The 19111-nt window shown below is 43.4% G+C and overlaps 1 protein-coding gene and 1 pseudogene across 1 annotated transcript; both read right to left on the reverse strand.

Moving 5' to 3' along the window:
* Nucleotides 1–6267: 6267 nt before the first annotated feature.
* LOC112805731 (pyrophosphate-energized vacuolar membrane proton pump-like) lies at nucleotides 6268–9943 on the reverse strand (annotated as a pseudogene).
* A 78-nt stretch (nucleotides 9944–10021) lies between these two features.
* LOC112696931 (pentatricopeptide repeat-containing protein At3g29230-like) lies at nucleotides 10022–11352 on the reverse strand. The gene is made up of 2 exons (XM_072198241.1): nucleotides 11122–11352; nucleotides 10022–10936 (listed from the first exon to the last, which is right to left on the reverse strand). The coding sequence occupies exons 1-2, from the start codon at nucleotides 11350–11352 to the stop codon at nucleotides 10022–10024; spliced, it is 1146 nt and encodes a 381-aa protein (XP_072054342.1).
* Nucleotides 11353–19111: the final 7759 nt, after the last annotated feature.

Genomic DNA, 19111 nt, shown 5'->3' on the forward strand with positions numbered 1-19111 from the left:
CGCTTCTCTTATCTGGGCTTTTTCTCGGACTTCTGGGAGTAAGTCGAGCTCCTCTTTGTGCCCCTGTATATTTCCGATCTCGTCGTGGAGAATTACCCTTGGGCTTTGTTCATTGATTTCTATTGGTATCATGGCTTCCACGCCATAAACTAGCCGGAAGGGTGTTTCTCCAGTGGCGGATTGGGGCGTTGTCCTGTAAGCCCATAGCACTTGTGGGAGCTCTTCAGCACAGGCTCCTTTTGCTTCTTGTAGCCTTTTCTTTAGCCCTGCCAGTATGACTTTGTTGGCTGCTTCGGCTTGCCCATTGGCTTGCGGGTGCTCCACCGAGGTGAACTGATGCTTGATTTTCATACTGGCTACTAAGCTTCTAAAGGTAGAGTCGGTGAACTGTGTTCCATTATCTGTAGTAATGGAATGAGGTATCCCAAACCTTGTGATGATATTTTTGTAGAGGAACCTCCGACTTCTTTGTGCGGTGATGGTGGCCAATGGTTCTGCTTTTATCCACTTTGTGAAGTAATATATTCCTACGATCAGGTATCTGACTTGTCCTGGCGCTTGGGAAAAAGGACCTAACAAATCCATTTCCCATTTTGCAAAGGGCCATGGAGAAGTGATACTGATGAGCTCTTCTCGTGGAGCCACGTGAAAATTTGCATGCATCTGACATGGTTGACACTTTTTCACAAATTCTGTGGCATCTTTCTGCAAGGTCGGCCAGTAGAATCCAGCTCGGATTACTTTCCTGGCTAGTGACCTTGCTCCAAGATGGTTTCCGCAGATCCAACTATGTACTTCCTTTAATACCTCAGCAGTTCTTGAGGTCGGTACACATTTTAATAATGGTGTTGATATCCCCCTTCTGTAGAGAATATTTCTCACCAAGGTGTAGTGTTGTGCTTCCCTTCGGATCTTTTTTGCCTCTTTCTCCTCTTTAGGGAGGATGTCGAATTTCATGTATTCGACCAAGGGATTCATCCATCCGAGGTTTAAACCGACTACCTCAAGTACTTCTTGTTTGTCTTCTGTTTTTACTACTGAGGGTTCCTGGAGGGTTTCTTGGATCATGCTTCTGTTGTTCCCTCCCGGTTTGGTACTTGCTAACTTGGATAGGGCGTCCGCTCTGCTGTTTAGATCCCGAGTTATGTGTTTGACCTCGGTTTCTGCAAAGCGCCCAAGGTGCTCCAGAGTTTTCTCCAAGTACCTCTTCATATTTGGGTCCTTTGCCTGATACTCTCCACTTATCTGGGAGGTCACCACTTGTGAGTCGCTGTATATCATCACCTTTGCTTCATGGGTTGGTTCGTACGGACTCTTATTGTGTGAGCCTGAAAGTAAGGTCGTAGCCTTCGTGAGGCTATTACTAAAGTGTAGGCAAACTTCTCTAGTTTATGGTACCTTAGCTCAGGGTCTTGTAGAACTTTACTGATGAAATAAACTGGATGTTGTCCGACCTCATCTTCTCTTATCAGGGCTGATGAAACAGCCTTGTCCGCTACGGATAAGTACAGGACGAGGTCTTTTCCAGATACTGGTCGGGTCAGAATAGGAGGTTGGCTTAAAAATTTTTTGAACTCCTGGAACTCCTCCTCGCATTCAGGAGTCCATTCAAACTGACATCCCTTTCTCAATAAGGAGAACAGTGGAAGGGATTTTAGTGCCGATCCTGCCAAAAATCTGGAGAGGGCTACAAGTCGGCCATTCAGTTGCTGGACTTCCCTCAAACAAGTCGGGCTTTTCATCTCTAGGATGGCTCTACACTTATCGGGATTGGCTTCGATCCCTCTTTGTGTTAGTATAAATCTTAGAAATTTTTCTGCTTCCGCCGCGAAGGTGCACTTTGCGGGATTTAGTCTCATCCCGTGCAGTCTTATGGTGTCAAAGACTTGTGAGAGGTCGGACAAGAGGTCGACTTCTTTCTTGGTCTTTACCAGCATGTCGTCGACGTATACTTCCATTAGATTCCCAAGGTGAGAAGAAAACACTTTATTCATCAACCTTTGATATGTGGCTCCTGCATTCTTCAACCCGAATGGCATGACCACGTAGCAAAAATTAGCTCTGGGTGTGATGAATGATGTCTTCTCCTGGTCTGGCTCATACATTGGGATTTGGTTATATCCCGAGTAGGCGTCCATGAATGATAAATATTGATACCCCGAGCTGGAGTCCACTAGGGTATCAATACTTGGCAGCGAATAAGGGTCCTTGGGACATGCTTTATTTAAGTCAATATAGTCGACACACATTCTCCATTTGCCATTCTGTTTTTTTACTAGCACTACATTGGCTAGCCATGTTGGGTATTTGACTTCTTTGATGAAGCCAGCTTCCAGGAGCGCCTGTACTTGTTCTTCTACTACTAGGGCTCGTTCCAGGCCGAGCTTGCGTCTTCTTTGTTGTACATGTCGGGACCCTGTGTAAACCGAGAGCTTATGGGACATGAGCTCGGGGTCTATCCCAGGCATGTCGGAGGCCTTCCAGGCGAAGAGATCGGAGTTATCTCTTAGGAGCTTAGTCAACCCTTGTTTTAGGGTTTCCCCTAGGTTGGCTCCTATGTGAGTATTTTTTCCTTCCTCTTTGCCGATCTGTATTTTCTCCGTTTTTCCTCCCGGTTGTGGTCGCAGCTCTTCTCTGGCCCTTGCACCTCCGAGCTCTATTGTGTGAACTTCTCTGCCCTTTCCTCTCAAATTTAGGCTTTCATTGTAGCATTTCCTTGCCAACTTTTGATCTCCCCTTACCGTTGCTATCCCCGCTGAAGTCGGAAATTTCATGCAAAGGTGGGATGTAGATACCACTGCTTCGAGTCGGTTTAGAGTAGCTCTGCCGATTAAAGCGTTATATGCTGACCCTACATCGATGACTATGAAGTCTATACTCAGAGTCTTTGATTTTTCCCCCTTTCCAAAAGTGGTGTGGAGGGGCAAAAATCCCAGTAGTTTTATTGGCGTGTCCCCTAACCCGTATAGGGTGTCGGGGTAGGCTCTTAATTCTTTCTCATCCAACCCTAGTTTGTCAAAAGCGGGCTTAAAAAGGATGTCCGCCGAGCTTCCTTGGTCCACTAGGGTTCATTGGAGATGGGCATTTGCCAGGATCATAGTTATTACTACTGGATCATCGTGTCCAGGGATTATTCCTTACCCATCTTCTTTTGTGAATGAAATGGTAGGGAGGTCGGATGACTCTTCTCCGACCTGGTAGATCTTTTGAGATGTCTTTTGCGAGAGGATTTGGTGAATGCTCCTCCCGCGAACCCTCCTGAGATCATATGGATATGTCTCTCCGGAGTCTGCGGCGGTGGGTCTATTTTATCCATATCATCTCGCTTTCTCTTCCCATGACCGTCCGACCTTTCTATGAGATATCTATCAAGCAGACCTTCTCTAGCCAGCTTTTCTATCACATTTTTAAGGTCGTAATAGTCATTTGTGGAGTGACCGTATATTTTATGGTACTCACAGTAGTCGCTGCGGCTCCTCCCTTTTTTATTTTTAATGGGTCTAGGGAGTGGCAGTCTTTCAGTGTTACAAATCTCTCTGTATACGTCCACTATAGAAACTTTTAGAGGAGTATAAAAGTGGTATTTTCTTGGTTTCTCGAGACCGAGTTCTTCCTTTTTCTTGGTTTCCCTTTCCCTCTCTTTTGTTGAGGGAGGGAGCCCAGGGCGCCAACTCAGGTCTCTCAACTTAGCGTTTTCCTCCATATTGATGTACTTTTCAGCTCTTTCCTCTACATCACTTAGAGAAACGGGGTGTCTTTTAGATATGGATTGTGAGAAGGGGCCTTCTTTGAGTCCATTGACTAACCCCATTATGACTGCCTCTGTGGGCAGGTCTTGAATCTCTAAACATGCTTTGTTGAACCTTTCCATATAGGCTCGTAAGGATTCTCCAACCTCCTGTTTTATTCCCAAGAGGCTCGGTGCATGTTTCACTTTGTCCTTCTTGATTGAGAACCTCATCAAAAACTTCCTTGAGAGGTCTTCAAAACTAGTAACCGACCTCGGGGGGAGGCTGTCGAATCACTTCATCGCTGCTTTCGATAGGGTGGTCGGGAAAGCTTTGCATCGCGTAGCGTCGGAAGCATCAGCTAGGTACATCCGACTTTTAAAATTGCTCAAGTGATGCTTTGGATCCGTGGTTCCGTCATAGAGATCCATATCGGGGCTTTTGAAGTTCCTCGGAACTTTTGCCCTCATTATGTCCTCGCTGAAAGGATCCTCCCCTCCTAAGGGCAGCTCTTCTCGTTCGTCGCGGGAGTTGTGACCTTTGAGGGAGGATTCTAACTTTAAAAGTTTTCTCTCTAACTCTTTTCGTCGTTTCATCTCCTCTTTTAGGTTCTTTTCGGTTTCCTTTTGTCGCTCCCGTTCTTGTTCTAATTGTTCCAAGTGACTGTGGACTAATCCCATGAGTTCAGTTACATGGGATGGTCCCTCTTTCTCTGATTCGCGCCCCTCTGAAGAGTTTACCTTCGAATTTTTTACTCCGGAGGTACCTTCCCTGTGTTGATCATTAATTCCCTGGTGGAGGGTCAAGTCTGCATCATTATTGCCTGTGTCTAGATTCTCTTGTTCAGAATATGACTCCACACGAGCCTCTTCAGGGGATCTGTCCGCCATTACTGGTTGATCTCTCGGGTCCCCAGCAACGGCGCCAATGTTACGGTGGGTAACCGGAGATTGATGGGCTGGATGGCGTCGGTTAGCCCAAATGTGTGAAGGAGGAGGATTCCGAATGGGTATGCAACTCGAGAGACTCCGTCCGACTTGTTTATACGAAGGGATGGGGGTGGTACCTGCAAAGATACTCCGATGCCTAAGTTAGCAAGGGTGTGAGCAGGTCTAGAGATTATTGGACTTAGAGATACCTGAGGGGTGTCAGTGTATTTATAGTGGTGAACCAATAACCACCGTTAAAGTAGTGCCATATTTTTAGAGTATTAACCGTCCCATTATCTTAGGGAGATTAAGATATGGCTCGTGGAAGTGGTTAGAGATATTCTAGGGGCAGTTACTCATTTGAATGAGTGTTTATCAGCCAGCTAATCTCGTTCCCGACTTCTTTAGAGTAGGTCGTGATAAGTACCGACTTCATAGGATGGAGATTGGTACTGGTGAAGCCCAACCCTTGGGATTAGATCTTTTGCTTGATCCTGGGCCTTTGTTATTGGGCCAGGGTATGAACAGTTTTCATAAACCAAGTCAACCTCTTCACATTTCAAAGAGCAGATAAAAAATAAACAAATATCATAGATATACTGAAAAAATACAAAAACAATGCACAAAAAAATAATATAAATAGATAGAAGTGTATACTTAATATGTGATAGAAATGTATTTGTGTTGAAATTTGTGAAAATTAGGTTGAAAAATAAAAAATATGTAAAGACTGTGTTAAAATTTGTGAAGGTTAGAATGAGAAGTTATAAATATATGAGGATTTCAACCGCAATATAATAGCGGAAAATATGTGTGGGAAAATAAATAAAATTTGATAAACACAAGCCAGTTTTAAAAAGCTCTCGCTTAAGTACTTTCAAAAGCACCCCTAACATTTAAAAACCGCAAACACAAGCATTTAAATTTTTTAATTGAACTTTTTAATTTACCAAACACAAAATGAGGTGTTTGTGCTTGTTAAAAACACAAGCACCTCTTGAAAAAATTTTACCAAACCAAACCTGAGTGTCCTTCATTTTATCTTAAATAGAGAGTATAACTAGTTTGCTTTTAATCATGTAATTTGAAGTCAAGTTTAATGTACATGTAGAAATTTTTTTCGAGACAAATACGGTTAATTAAGAACGCCTTGAGGTATTTCTAAATTTCACTACACCCCATCTGAAAAGGAGTCTTTTAACTCCGATAAAGAATTCAATTTTCTCACCTTAGTTCTTTGACTCTTGACATCTGAATTTTACACTGAAACCCTAAGGCCAATGATCCCCAGTTAATTTAAGTAACTAACACCTAACTTCTACTCATTAAATAAAGTTATGAATTTAAACTTTTTAACTCTAAAATAGTAAATAGATAAAATAAAATATAAAACTCAATGCAAATTGTACCAAGTTAAAAACGTGCCTCGTGGTCCGTGTGGGTGTATTTCGGTATAGGTCCATATCATTTTAGTTTGAGCTGACCATCCTTGCGTATGAAAGACTATGAATCACAAGCATAATGTAACACTGAGAAAATAAAAATGGGTAAGTAAATAGGTATATAGCCAATTTAACAATTCAAAACAACGTAGGAAGCCGGAACAATACCAAGAAGAGACTATTGTGAAATATCATCATCATCAACACCATCATAGTCATCATCATCAACCTCCTCTTTACAAGGAAAACTTTTCTCTGCAGATTTAACCTAATTAAGTATCTGAAAAACTACCGACGAAATTAAAATTATATTGTTTTTTTATTGGTGAGGGAAGGGTAGGGGGAGAAGAAAAAATAGTAGAATGAGGACGGATTTTCTTCCTTGTTATGGGGAGAATTGATGGACGATGCTCTTTACACTTGTCTTATCAGTGTCTTGTGTGTGTATGAAAACAAAGTTTAGATCTTGAAGAGGAGGCCACCATGGGTGGCAAAGAAGGGAGCAAAGACGAGGGACTCAACGGCCATAAGTTTGAGGAGGATGTTGAGTGAGGGTCCAGATATGTGCTTCAGTGAGTCCCCAATAGTGTCTCCAATCACAGCTGCCTTGTGACAATCTGACCCCTTTGGCCCAAGGCTTCTCGCATGCTCAGATGCACCAGCCTATGACATCCAAATAATTCATTTACACATTAGACCATACTCATTAAACCTTTCACATCAATTTATATATATATATCCCAACTCCATAGTAAACTCCTTACCTCAATGTACTTCTTGGCATGTGCCAGTCAGGGACTGGAGAAATGCCTCCAATAAAAAGGAGAATCCAGAAGATTGTTGATAGAGCCAAAATAAAACAACCGGTTACTTGAATATTGAGCATGTAATAAAATGTGTACACTAAACCAAAAAATATTACTTGTACACCAGACACCAGAGATCCAGCAAGGACACCAGAAAGTGTTTCTACTCCAAAGAAGATACCGACAATGAGGGGTGTAAGCATGACAAGGGCACCAGGCAGGATCATTTCTTTAATAGAAGCATCGGTGGAGATCTTAACGCATGTGGCGTAGTCAGGCTTGGCAGTTCCCTCCATCAGGCCAGGAATGGTATTAAATTGCCTGCACACTTCCTCAACCATCTTTAGTGCATCACTTACCACACTCTTCATGGTCATGGCGGAAAACCAATATGGAAGCAACAAGCAAACCAATGAAAACCTTTGGAGTCAACACGTCAACAGTTGTGATAGCAGCACGGCTCACAAAGGCACCAAAGAGAGCCAGAGGCACAAGCGCAGCAGAACCAATTGCAAATCCCTGAAAAAGAATAACAAATTGTCACGCACCTATCAGGAAATGTGGTGTTTCCATAAAATCAAGATATCAGACTGTCGAAAAATCCAAACCTTTCCAATAGCAGCAGTTGTGTTCCAGCAGCTTCAAGGGCATCTGTTCTCTCTCTAATTCTGTGGCTCATGCCAGCCATCTCAGCAATACCTCCAGCATTGTCACTAATTGGACCATAAGCATCAATGGCCAATCCAGTGGCTATGGTACTCAGCATCCCAAGTGCTGCAACAGCAATACCATACATGGCAGCAAAGCTGAAGCTAACAAAAATACTAGCGGCAATAGCAAAAATTGGGATAATGAAAGACTTGTATCCCAAGGCAAGCCCAAAGATAACATCAGTGGTAGCACCAGTCCTGCAGGAATCTGCAATATCTTGCACAAGGCTGCAAAAGCAGGTAGGGAAAAAATAAGGTAACATCTAAAAATGAGAACATGTGAAAGTGCAAAATATGTCCTAAAACAGCTCACCTATATGCATTGCTGGTATTGTACTCGGTTACAAATCCAATAATAAGCCCTGCCCAAAGACCAACAGCAACACATAAAAATAGTTGCCTGCAAACAAAAAGCAATTTCATTAGTTCCAAAATAGGCAATGTACCATTCATTATTTTGCTAATGGAGAATTATAAAACATACCAGTTCTTGACATCTTTCTGGATTCCAAAATTGAAGATAGTGAAAGAAGATGGTAGTGCAATCCAACTAACAATTGCAATCCCAATGGTCATTAAAGCAGTGGAAATAATGAGTTGTTTTTTAAATGCCGGCTCAATTTCCTTCACAGCCTTTATCTCAAAAAAGTCAGTTGCAAATAAGGTGGTAAGTAAACAGACTATGATACCGACAGAGCTGACAATGAGAGGGTACAACATAGCAATCAACTCATGGTTCACCCCAAAAGAGGAGATGGAAGCAACAAGGGCAGCACAGGATGACTCAGCATACGAACCGAAGAGATCAGATCCCATATCAGCAATATCCCCAACATTATCACCCATATTATCCGCAATCACCTGGTTACAACATGATTGACTCAGAGTCGGATATACAGGAAAATTATTGAAAGTACCTTAAAAATAAAATCTAGCTCAGGGAGATCTCTCTTACAGCAGGATTTCTTGGGTCATCCTCGGGAATGTTCCTTTCAACCTTGCCAACAAGATCAGCACCAACATCAGCAGCCTTAGTGTAGATACCTCCACCAACTCTGCCAAAGAGAGCCATAGAAGACCCACCAAAACCATAACCAGTTATGGCCTCAAAAAGACCTTCCCAGTCATCACCATAGTAGACCTTGAATACGTTGATAGCAATGTAAAGAACCAATAGACCATTTGCAACAAGGAAAAATCCCATAACTGCACCAGATCTAAATGTAGTGATGAAAGCCTTTCCAACACCCTTCCTCACCTCCAGAGTGGTTCTCGCATTTGCATAAGTAGCGATTTTCATTCCAAAGAAACTGGAGACTAGCGACGTGATGCCACCGAGCAAGAATGAAATGGTGCTGAAAAGGGCAGTGGCTAAAGCTGGTTTACACATCTTGGTTTCATCATAGGTGCAAGGCTGGCCGCTGGTGGCTTATGCTGAATCCTTACACAGACCCAAGGAAGAGGAATATCAAGATGGCAAAGCCACCATGATGATTCCCACACACTTGTACTCAGTGAAAAGGAAAGAGGTTGCTCCTGATGATGATCAACAATAAATATATTACCATAAGAAGAAATACACAACAATAGTTAGAAAAATATCCCGTAAATGTGAATTGAAGATTTAAAAAAAAAATATGCAGACATGTATAAAACTCCAAGCAACAGCTGAAACTAGGATTAGGTCTAGTAGTATTAAACTGAAACAAACCTAAGGCTAAAAGGTTTTTGTGAAGATATAGCCAATGGAGAGTAAATAACATATGAACCATGTTCAAACGGCAATAAGGAATTAAGAGTACGAAAATGTTAAAACTGTTTCACGGATGATAGAGAAAACATGTACTCTAAGCTCATCAATAAACACATACTGCTCATATCGAGATCAAATCTAGTTTACATATATGGAATGTTAAACCATTTTGTGACAGTCATATTTTCTTTTCTTGAGCTATGGACTACCTCCGTTTGATTTTCCAGACCTGGTTAATGTCCTTTATCAATCTGTCAATCATTCTATATATATATATCATCTGATTTCGGGTGTGACTGATCAAATGCTGTAAATTCATGCACTTCCTCTTCCACCTCAATGAAACTAGCTCCAGAAGGCTTTTGGCTTCCTGTGTTCTTCATTTGCCACCTTACACTAGCAACATTCACCCAATCCCCTACTTGAGCATAAATGTTTGACAAAAGGTTGAAATTTCCAGGATCCAATGGTGCCAACTCAAACAAGTGTTCGCACACAGCTTTTGCAAGATCTACATCATTATGCATTCGACAAGCCCCCAAAAGAGTTCCAAAGACTATTTCATTTGGCTCCATAGGCATGCTGCGCACAAGCTGAAAAGCTTCCTCCAGGTGTCCCCTCGACCAAGAAGATCAATCATACAACCATAGTGCTCAACTTGAGGAACAATCCCATGCACTTTCTCCATTCAATAGAAGTAATACTCCCTCATTGACAAGGCCTGCATGGGTGCAAGCACATAAAAGGCCAATGAACGTATATTTGTCCGGTTCAAAACCCTCATGTACCATCCTAGTGAAAAGCTCAAGTGCTTTCTCACCACGTTCATGCATGTCTAACCCTTGAATCAAGGAATTCCAAGGCACCAAATCTTTCTTTTCAATCCTACTAAAGACACCAAGGGCAACATCCACACATCCACACAACACCTTAGTGCTATACCTAAACCTCCGCCTCTCAACAGAAGCATGAATTCTTTTCCCTAACGCAGCCATTCCAGACTCAGCACATGCAGTTAAAATACTTATCAGAAACCCATCATCAACCCTCATCCCAACTCCCTCCATCTTAACATACAATTTTATTGCCTCATTAACAAGCCCCTTCTCAGCATACCAAGATATCATAGTGGTCCAAATCACCAAGTTCTTCCCAGGACACTTATCAAAGAACATCCTTGACATATTCACATCCCCAACTCTACAATACCCCCAAACCATCGTCGCCCATGACAGGACATTCCTCTCAGGCATTCCCTCAAACATCTCAAACACCTTCCCCATCTCCTCAGCCTTAGCATACCCATCCAACATGATGTTCCAACTAACCACATCCCTCTCAGGCATTTCACCAAACACCTTGCAGGCTTTCTCAAACTCACCACCTCGCAACAACCCACCAATCACAGAGTTCCAAGACACCACATCTCGTTCCTCCATCTCCAAAAACAACCAAATTGCCGCATCAATTCTAGCTCCCCCACATTTACAATACAAATCTATCAACGAGTTTGGCACAAATATATCACTCCCAAAAAACCCAAACTTCACCACATGTGCGTGGATCATCTGCACCATCCGAAACTGTTATAACCATCAAAAGCTTTCAATAGACACGTGTAGGTGAAGCTATCTGAAAAAAACATTGTTCCTTTATATCTGGAAGAAGGTTTCAAATACGACGGAAGGGTGAGCCTTGTTTTGGGCCTGAGCTCTGAGAGAGTGTTGTAGAGGTGGGCGTTGGTGTTGGTTACGAGGTTGAATGCGTTGCCGGCGGAGGGGAGGTGGCGGGAGACGGAGAACGCGGCGACGAGTTTCTGTGCGACGTAAGGGTCTTGGTGGACGTCGTGCTTGACGACTTGAGCTTGGATTTGCTTCACGGTGTTGAGGTTTGAGCAGCGGTGGAGGTCAGAGAGCTTTTCATCGAGAAGGCAGCAAGTGGAAAACCATGTGGGCGCACGCGCCGCTGCAGCAGGCAATTGCATCTGTCGCTGACGGTGGCTTTGCAGGGAAAGGGTTTTGAAATGAAATGTCTCAACAGCAAAACCCCTCGACTTATGCCCACCAGGGTTTATTATTATAAAAATATATTGAATTATTAAATATTGTTAATAAATTGAATTTAATTTTAATACGCACATTTAATTATATAACACGTAAAAATAACTACTCTATGGTTATCTAAATAAAATAAATATAATTACACAAAAGTGTAAAATTCTTTATACTATCAGTATCAAAATTAAACTCTAAAATTTAATATATTTTTTAATAGATGAAAAACAAAATTAACATAAAAATTTTATTTACATCTAAAATTTTATAAAAACTGAAACAGACAAAAGAACATTTTAGATAAGAAACCTTTAAAAGAGGAGCAGGAATTTGACCAATAATTACATGTATTGTCAGGAAATTGGCATAGAACTCATGCACAAGTTTTATATTATTTGGAGAATTAAATTTTAAAATATACTCCGAATTTATATTCAACTTTCAAAGTAATCTCTAAAATTAATAATTATTTAAATTCCTCTGAATTTATACTCCAAGATTCATAATAGTCCCTGAAATATTTTTTGTTTATTGAAATCTTGAAACGATGTCGTTTTGAACAAAAAAAAAAGAAAAAAAAGTTGTTTTATATTAAAAAAAACAACAACCCTCTTTTTTTCTTCAACTTTGTTCTTCTTCTTTTTCTTCAACAGATCACAAAAATAAAAACCAACAACACAAAATATTACAAAAAAATCACCATTAATTAGAAAAGATCAATCAACTTAAATAGCAAGTATTAATCAACCTAAACATCAACAAGCACAAAAAATAGCAACAACAAAAAAAAAACAGATAATTATAGAATAAAAAATTAACCAATGTTGTTATATTAAAATAGGATCAGCAGCAACAATCACCCAGAACATTACAAAACAATGATTTGATAACTAAAAAAATTAACGAAAATAATCATCATGGCTGAGAGAGAGAACCGCGCCAGAGGAGAGAAGAGGGAGACGAGCGGAGATGGAAGCTAGCGAGCAACGGCAGCAGCAACACAAAAGTCAGTGAGAGACGATGACAGCAAAAGTTGAGAAGAGCTCTTGTGAGTGTGAGAGTATGGTTGGAGAGAGGGAGAGGGAGAGCATCATATTAAAAAGAAAAAGGGGAGGGGAATGATCTCAGGTTGGAAAAGCAGAAGGAAAAGAAAAAAGGTTAGAAGAGGAAAAAGGGGACGGATTGGGGATGAAAAAGGAAAAGGAGAAGGCTGAGAGAGGAAAAGGGGTTGGGGATGGAGATGAGGAAGGGAATAGATTGGGAATTGGGAGGGAAGGAGTTATACCTATCCTTTTTTCTTTTTTTTTTTTTTAAATTGGGGTTCTATGCTATTTTCTTTTTTCTGTTTTTTTATTTAAAACGACGTCGTTTTAAGGTTTCGACGAACGAAAAATGCTTTAGGAATTACTATAAGTTTCGGAATACAAGTTCAGGGAAAAATTTGAATAATTATTAATTTTAGGAATTACTTTGAAGTTTGAGTGTAAGTTCAGAGACTATTTTAATACTTAACTCTTATTTGCATATAATTTTATTTTGTGAGAGATTATTATATGCTTATTTTATTATTTTTTATAAAATCTAAAAATAAATACTAAAATAAAAATAAAAAATAAAACACACTTTAAACATTTGGGATATGAATCATATGATGCAATAGTTATATATTTGACTTTTATTTTTACTTATCAAATAAATATTATATTGAATCATACATCATATTTTCAGAGTAACAAAAATACTATTTACACACTTAATCGGTTATTATATATTTGAATATAAATACATATATAATTTAATTTATTTTTAATATGTATTTTATATTTTAATATACATTTTACTCTAATGACTAATTTTAGTGATTAATTTTAGAGCAAAAAAACCATTATAAGCCAATGTGCTGTAGAATTTACGTTAATAAGCCAAACTGAATATGGTTTCAGTAATGCGCCAGATCATATATTAATATAATTTGAACCAACTTGGTTCGAACTGCATTTGTTAATAATTCAAACTAGGTCAGTTCGAATTATGAGTTGAGTCTTCTTTATAAATCGAACCAGCTTAGTTCGAACTTTGATTGCAAGTAATTCGAACCAGAGTGGTTCGAATTATAGAGAGAGAACCCGGCCAAAGTAATTCGAACCAGGCTGGTTTGAATTAAACAAACTTTAATTCGAAGGAGGCCGGTTCGAATTAGTGGGAGAAAGAGCTCTATATATATGGCTGTAAACGTGAGTTGGTCTCATTAGAGGGAGTAAGATGGCTAGTGAGGAGAGTTTTGTTGTTTTGGTTCACCACAGAGGATCCATTAAGAGGAAAACTCGTTCCGGAGTGAAGTTCACAGATAAGGATCCTCTCTGTATTGTCGTTACTCCTACGACGAGCTTTGATGACCTTGTTAGATCTGTACTGATGAAGCTCGGTCTAGAAGGTGCGAAGCGGGTTACGAAGTTTTTCTATCGCATTCCAATCACGGTGCTCTAGGATACCGTGAAGTATGATTGTTTCACGATTAGTAGCGATGAGGACTTGCAAGTAATGTTTCTTTGTCGGCGGCAGTTTCCAGAGGTGAGGACACCAGAGTTATTGGCAAAGCTGGTTGATGTGGTATCCAGCTCAGGGGGTTCGAACCGGAATACTACCACTTTAGGCACGGCAGTCGGTTCTAGTTCTCGGCCTGCCGTTGGTTCTTCCTCCGTCCCTGTGTACCAGCCAGTGGTCCAACCTGTCGCCTCCCCGTCTTTTGCTGTTGATCTCAACGGCAGCGTAGGCGACGAGGTAAGTTCAAGGGAAAATCTGCCGAACGCTTTACTGGGCGTTGCACCGCTTGGTATTGGAGACGGATTGTTGGGTGATGCAGAGGAGGATGACGTCGAGCCGGATATGATTGGAGCGAGTGAGCCTGCATTGGCGGTAGGTGGTTCTAGCTCTGGCACACAGCAGTATCCACCTCATTTTTCCTCTTTGGACTTGGATGCCATGAGGCAGGAGGGGGTTTCTGGGCACTCTGTTGGATTCGGAGCTAGAGATGCGGAAGGAACTGTTGGTCTGACAGAGTTCCAGGTTGGTCAGCAATTTCAGGATAAAGATCAGGCCCTGTTAAGTGTGAATACTTACAGCATCCGGCGAGGGGTACAGTACAAGGTAATCAAGTCTGATTATCGCCGGTATGTGGGCAAGTGTTCTGAGTTTGGGAGCACATGGTTGATTCGACTGAGTCTCCGACAGCGCAAGGGCATTTGGGAGGTCAAACGATACAATGGACCTCACACTTGTCTTGCCACCTCCATCTCGAGTGACCACAGGAGTTTGGATTATCATGTGATATCGGCGTTCATTATGCCAATGGTTAGGGCTGATGCATCCGTCAGCATCAAGGTGCTCCTGAATGCCACGGCAGCATACTTTGGGTTTAGGCCGACTTACAGGAGGGTTTGGATGGCGAAGCAGAAGGCTGTTTCCCTCATCTACGGTGACTGGGATGAGTCATACAACGAGCTGCCCAGGTGGGTGTTGGGAGTCTAGTTGATGATGCCTGGTACTGTTGTAGTCCTAAGGACTAGCCCCGTTCGAGTTGGAGGACAGGTAGACGAGTCTCAAGCTTATTTTCATAGACTTTTCTGGACGTTTCTACCGTGCATCGAGGCATTCCGTCATTGCAAGCCGCTAGTCAGCATTGACGGCACCCATATGTATGGCAAGTACGGGGGAACGTTGCTCATCGCAATTGCACAGGACGGAAACTCGAACATTCTACATGTTGCATTTGCACTAGTAGAGGGTGAGAATGCTGAGTCTTGGGCATTCTTTCTCTCCCACCTTCGTCAGCACGTGACACCGCAGCCGGGTCTGCTGGTTATATCGGACAGGCATAACGGCATCAAGGCTGCGCTTGAGGCTCCTGACGGAGGTTGGTTACCTCCATCTGCATACCGTGCATTCTGCATTCGACACGTAGCTGCTAACTTTGCCCTTACCTTCAAGGGCAAAGACGCACGGAGGCTTCTTGTGAATGCGGCGTATGCCAAGACTGAGGTTGAGTTTGATTACTGGTTTGATATTCTGTGGTCTGAAGACCCGGCGATGTGTGAGTGGGCGAACCGGATTGATTATTCCTTGTGGACTCAGCATCGTGATGAGGGGCGGAGATTCGGTCACATGACGACGAATATCTTCGAGTGTGTGAACTCAATCCTCAAGGGTGTCAGAAACCTACCTGTATCCTCGCTGGTGAAGGCAACATATGGTAGGCTTGCGGAACTTTTTGTTCGCAAGGGGAGAGAGGCTGAGGCCCAGATGGGAACCGGACAACAATTTACTCAGCACTTGGCCAAGTGTATTGAGGCCAACTTGAAGACGGCGAGGTGCTTCACGGTGACTTTGTATGACAGGGATAATTCCGAGTTCACCGTAGCCGAAACCACTCCAATTGGTTCCTTCTCATTGGATAGCTACAGAGTATCGCTTGCCGCTCGGACATGTGACTGCGGGTACTTCCAGGCGCTTCATTTTCCATGTCCGCACGCACTTGCATGTTGTGCCTACTCACGGGTGAACTGGACCACTTATGTTCACAGCGTGTATAGGATTAGTTCGGTATTCAGTGTGTATCGTATGGGATTCACCCCTCCGATTCCGGAGGGTTTCTGGCCACCATATGACGAGCCTACTGTGATACCGGACCCTGACAAGAGGCGTGCGAGAGAGGGTCGTCCGAGGTCCACCAGGATACGAACAAATATGAACGAGGCAGATCCAAACCGTCCAAAGAGATGTGGCCTATGTCGCCAACCCGGACACACACGTCGAAGTTGCCCACAGTTGGGTGGATCGTCTCACACTGGGGGCCATTAGTAGCCATGTTCTTAGCGTTAGTACTTATTTTAGTTAAGTTTTATTGTTGATTTTTTAACTTTCATGTATTCAGCATGCTGCATTAAGTAATGAATATGTTATGTATCACTTTGAGTCTTGCTACAAGTACCCTAAATGCAAAATTTAATAAATAAATGTACATATTAGACTGTTATATGATGCAATGATTATAAATAGTCACTGATAAATTCGGTAAACAACAGTTTTCAAAGTACAATTCGATGAACAAACAACAAAGGAAAACAGCTCTAAAATAACAACAAAAGTACATATGGCTGTGATACATGAATAAACCCTACGGAACAAAATACATGATACATGACTCATCTAAACATATGCGATCCCGTACCGCAACGACGGGGTACCGTGCCTGTTGACCTCTGCGGATAAACGGCTCCTCATCCTCGATCTCATCCGCGTCCTCATCTGGGCCAGGCTGTGCAGGTGGCGTAAAATGGGCGGGTGCCGCAGACGGCCCAGCAACAGACTCTGATGCAGTAGCGTAGGCGGATGGTGGGGTACCTCGCAAACCAAAATGGTCACCAACGGATGCCGTAGGAGGCTCGTTCAGATCAACGTCCAACGGTGCCTGCGTGACGGATGTCTGACCACGCCTCCGAGCTGGCACATCCTCCTGCATGATGGCGGTGATGTCATCCAAAAACTGTGCACCCCGAAGTCCGCATCAAGCGTATCTGAGGCAAGGAAGTCTGACCACTGTGATCCCGGAAAAACCCATGGGGTACCCTCCTGCTGAGGCTGGTCATGGGCGGGTACACCAACGAAATAATCTCCAAGAGGCCCCGACCCAAGTCCAGCATGACCAGGGTCAGCCACGTCACCCATACCTGACCCATACCACTCACCTCCTTGTCTGCCATCGTGGGTACTAACACCATGAACTGCAACAGCACCTGCACCATCCCCGCCCACCGGACCATGCTGATCGTCGCCATCGTCGTCAGGGTCACGAGGACGGTGGTCCCCCGCACCACGCCCTCTCCGTCTTCCTCCCTGGCCTCGTCGTCCGCCTCTAGTGGGACCGTCATCGTCGTGATCGTCAATAGCCGCATCAAGCCACCTCCACTTATGCTGGCTCCGTCGTGTCCCAACACGAGCTCTCCTCTCAACCTGCCGCCTGTCCGGCACGTCCTCAGGCCGATCCATGTCAGGAACTCGCCCAACACCCCGCTGTGAGGCCTCAACTAGAATAGGAACGGCTCTCGGATCCATCAACTGCATCTCTGGAGACAGGAACTTCTTTCCATGTTGCCTCCACCAATCGAGGAACTGCTGCGACGGTCCAGGGTCGGCAACAACATCGAACCTCAGCACGGTGTCCGCATGGGAGTCCCAATAGAGATGCCACTTCTGCAACTGGTACGAGAATCATCGATCGCCGCCTCTGCCGTCCTTGGACATCAGAAAGTCGATGTTTAGGGCGGGATTCGGACAGGGCTGCACACCTCCAAACTGCGGAAGAACCCTATCTATCTGATACCACTCTATGACGGCAAAGTAGATCAGCGACGCCACAGACCGCCACAACGCCATATGCCGAGGCTCCAATGCCTCTGGATGCACAACCTGAAGTACGTCGGGAGTTGTGTAAGGCATCCAGATAAACTGCACGAAGAACTCTCCATTGTTAGGGCAACTCATGGACCCAACTTATAAACTGTGATTAAATAAAGAAACTTATTACGTAGCATACTCACCTCCCTATCCTGTAACCGGTCTATCCTCAGCCTCCACATCTGCACTCTAGGACCCTTATCGCTACCGGAAGAGTTGTATCCTGACCACCTGCATCATAAATGTGTGTTTAGGGTTCGTAATACTTTTTTAATTAACATGGAATTACTTATATTCAATTGAAATAGAGAAGGCTAAGTAGAGTACCTCGACGCCAATGGCCAGCTGAACGTCTCATACCCTTCAGGCCTGAACCGAGGAAATCGCCAGAAGATCCAAGACTGAAGTAGCTGAAGTGGGCCCGCTAACTTGACCACATGTCTGTTCGCCACTCGGCACATGCACCGGTACAACCAGGCCAGTGCTGCAGAACCCCAGCTGTAGGTACCCATCTCATCCAGCCTAGCTACGTAGGGAAGCCATCTGATGTGAATGCGGTTGCCGGACTTGTCCGCAAACAGCTGCGTACCCAACAACATCATGATGTATGCACGGGCATATCTCCGCATAGTCTCGTCATCAGCTCCCTCAGGGCACTCACCAAAAGTCTCCTGAAACCAGCTGCAGTTCACTGCGTACTTCTGAACCTGGCTGGGAGGAGGAACCACTCCGAGCAACTCCTGAAACCACACCCAGGCTAGACGGCCACCCTGGATGTAAATATGGAATTCTGATAGGCAGCCGCTGACGTAACGCCCGTCCACTGGCAAACCCAACTGGTATGTCACGTCCTGAAGTGTGATCGTGCACTCTCCGAACGGCATGTGAAACGTGTGCGTCTCCGGACGCCATCGCTCGACGAATGCACTGACAAGGGCCTCGTCTAATCAGAACCATCTATCGTTCAGCCTTGCTAGATGGTATAGTCCGGCCATCTGCAAGTACGGAACGTATCTGTCATCGAGTCGCATGCCTTGCTGCCGCCGCATGCTCCGGATGCATCGCTGGGGCTGCACATGACATGCACCGCATTGTTAGAACCAGCTTCATAACCAATGACAAACATAGCCAAAATGATAAATCATCAAGAAAACGTCATACTAAATAAAACCGCTTAAAAATCCATGAACGAGAACCAGATGCAAAACAACTACCATAGACCACACAGCTAAACCA

The sequence above is a fragment of the Arachis hypogaea genome, chromosome 6, assembly GCF_003086295.3.
Source record: "Arachis hypogaea cultivar Tifrunner chromosome 6, arahy.Tifrunner.gnm2.J5K5, whole genome shotgun sequence".
Classification (NCBI taxonomy): domain Eukaryota; kingdom Viridiplantae; phylum Streptophyta; class Magnoliopsida; order Fabales; family Fabaceae; genus Arachis; species Arachis hypogaea.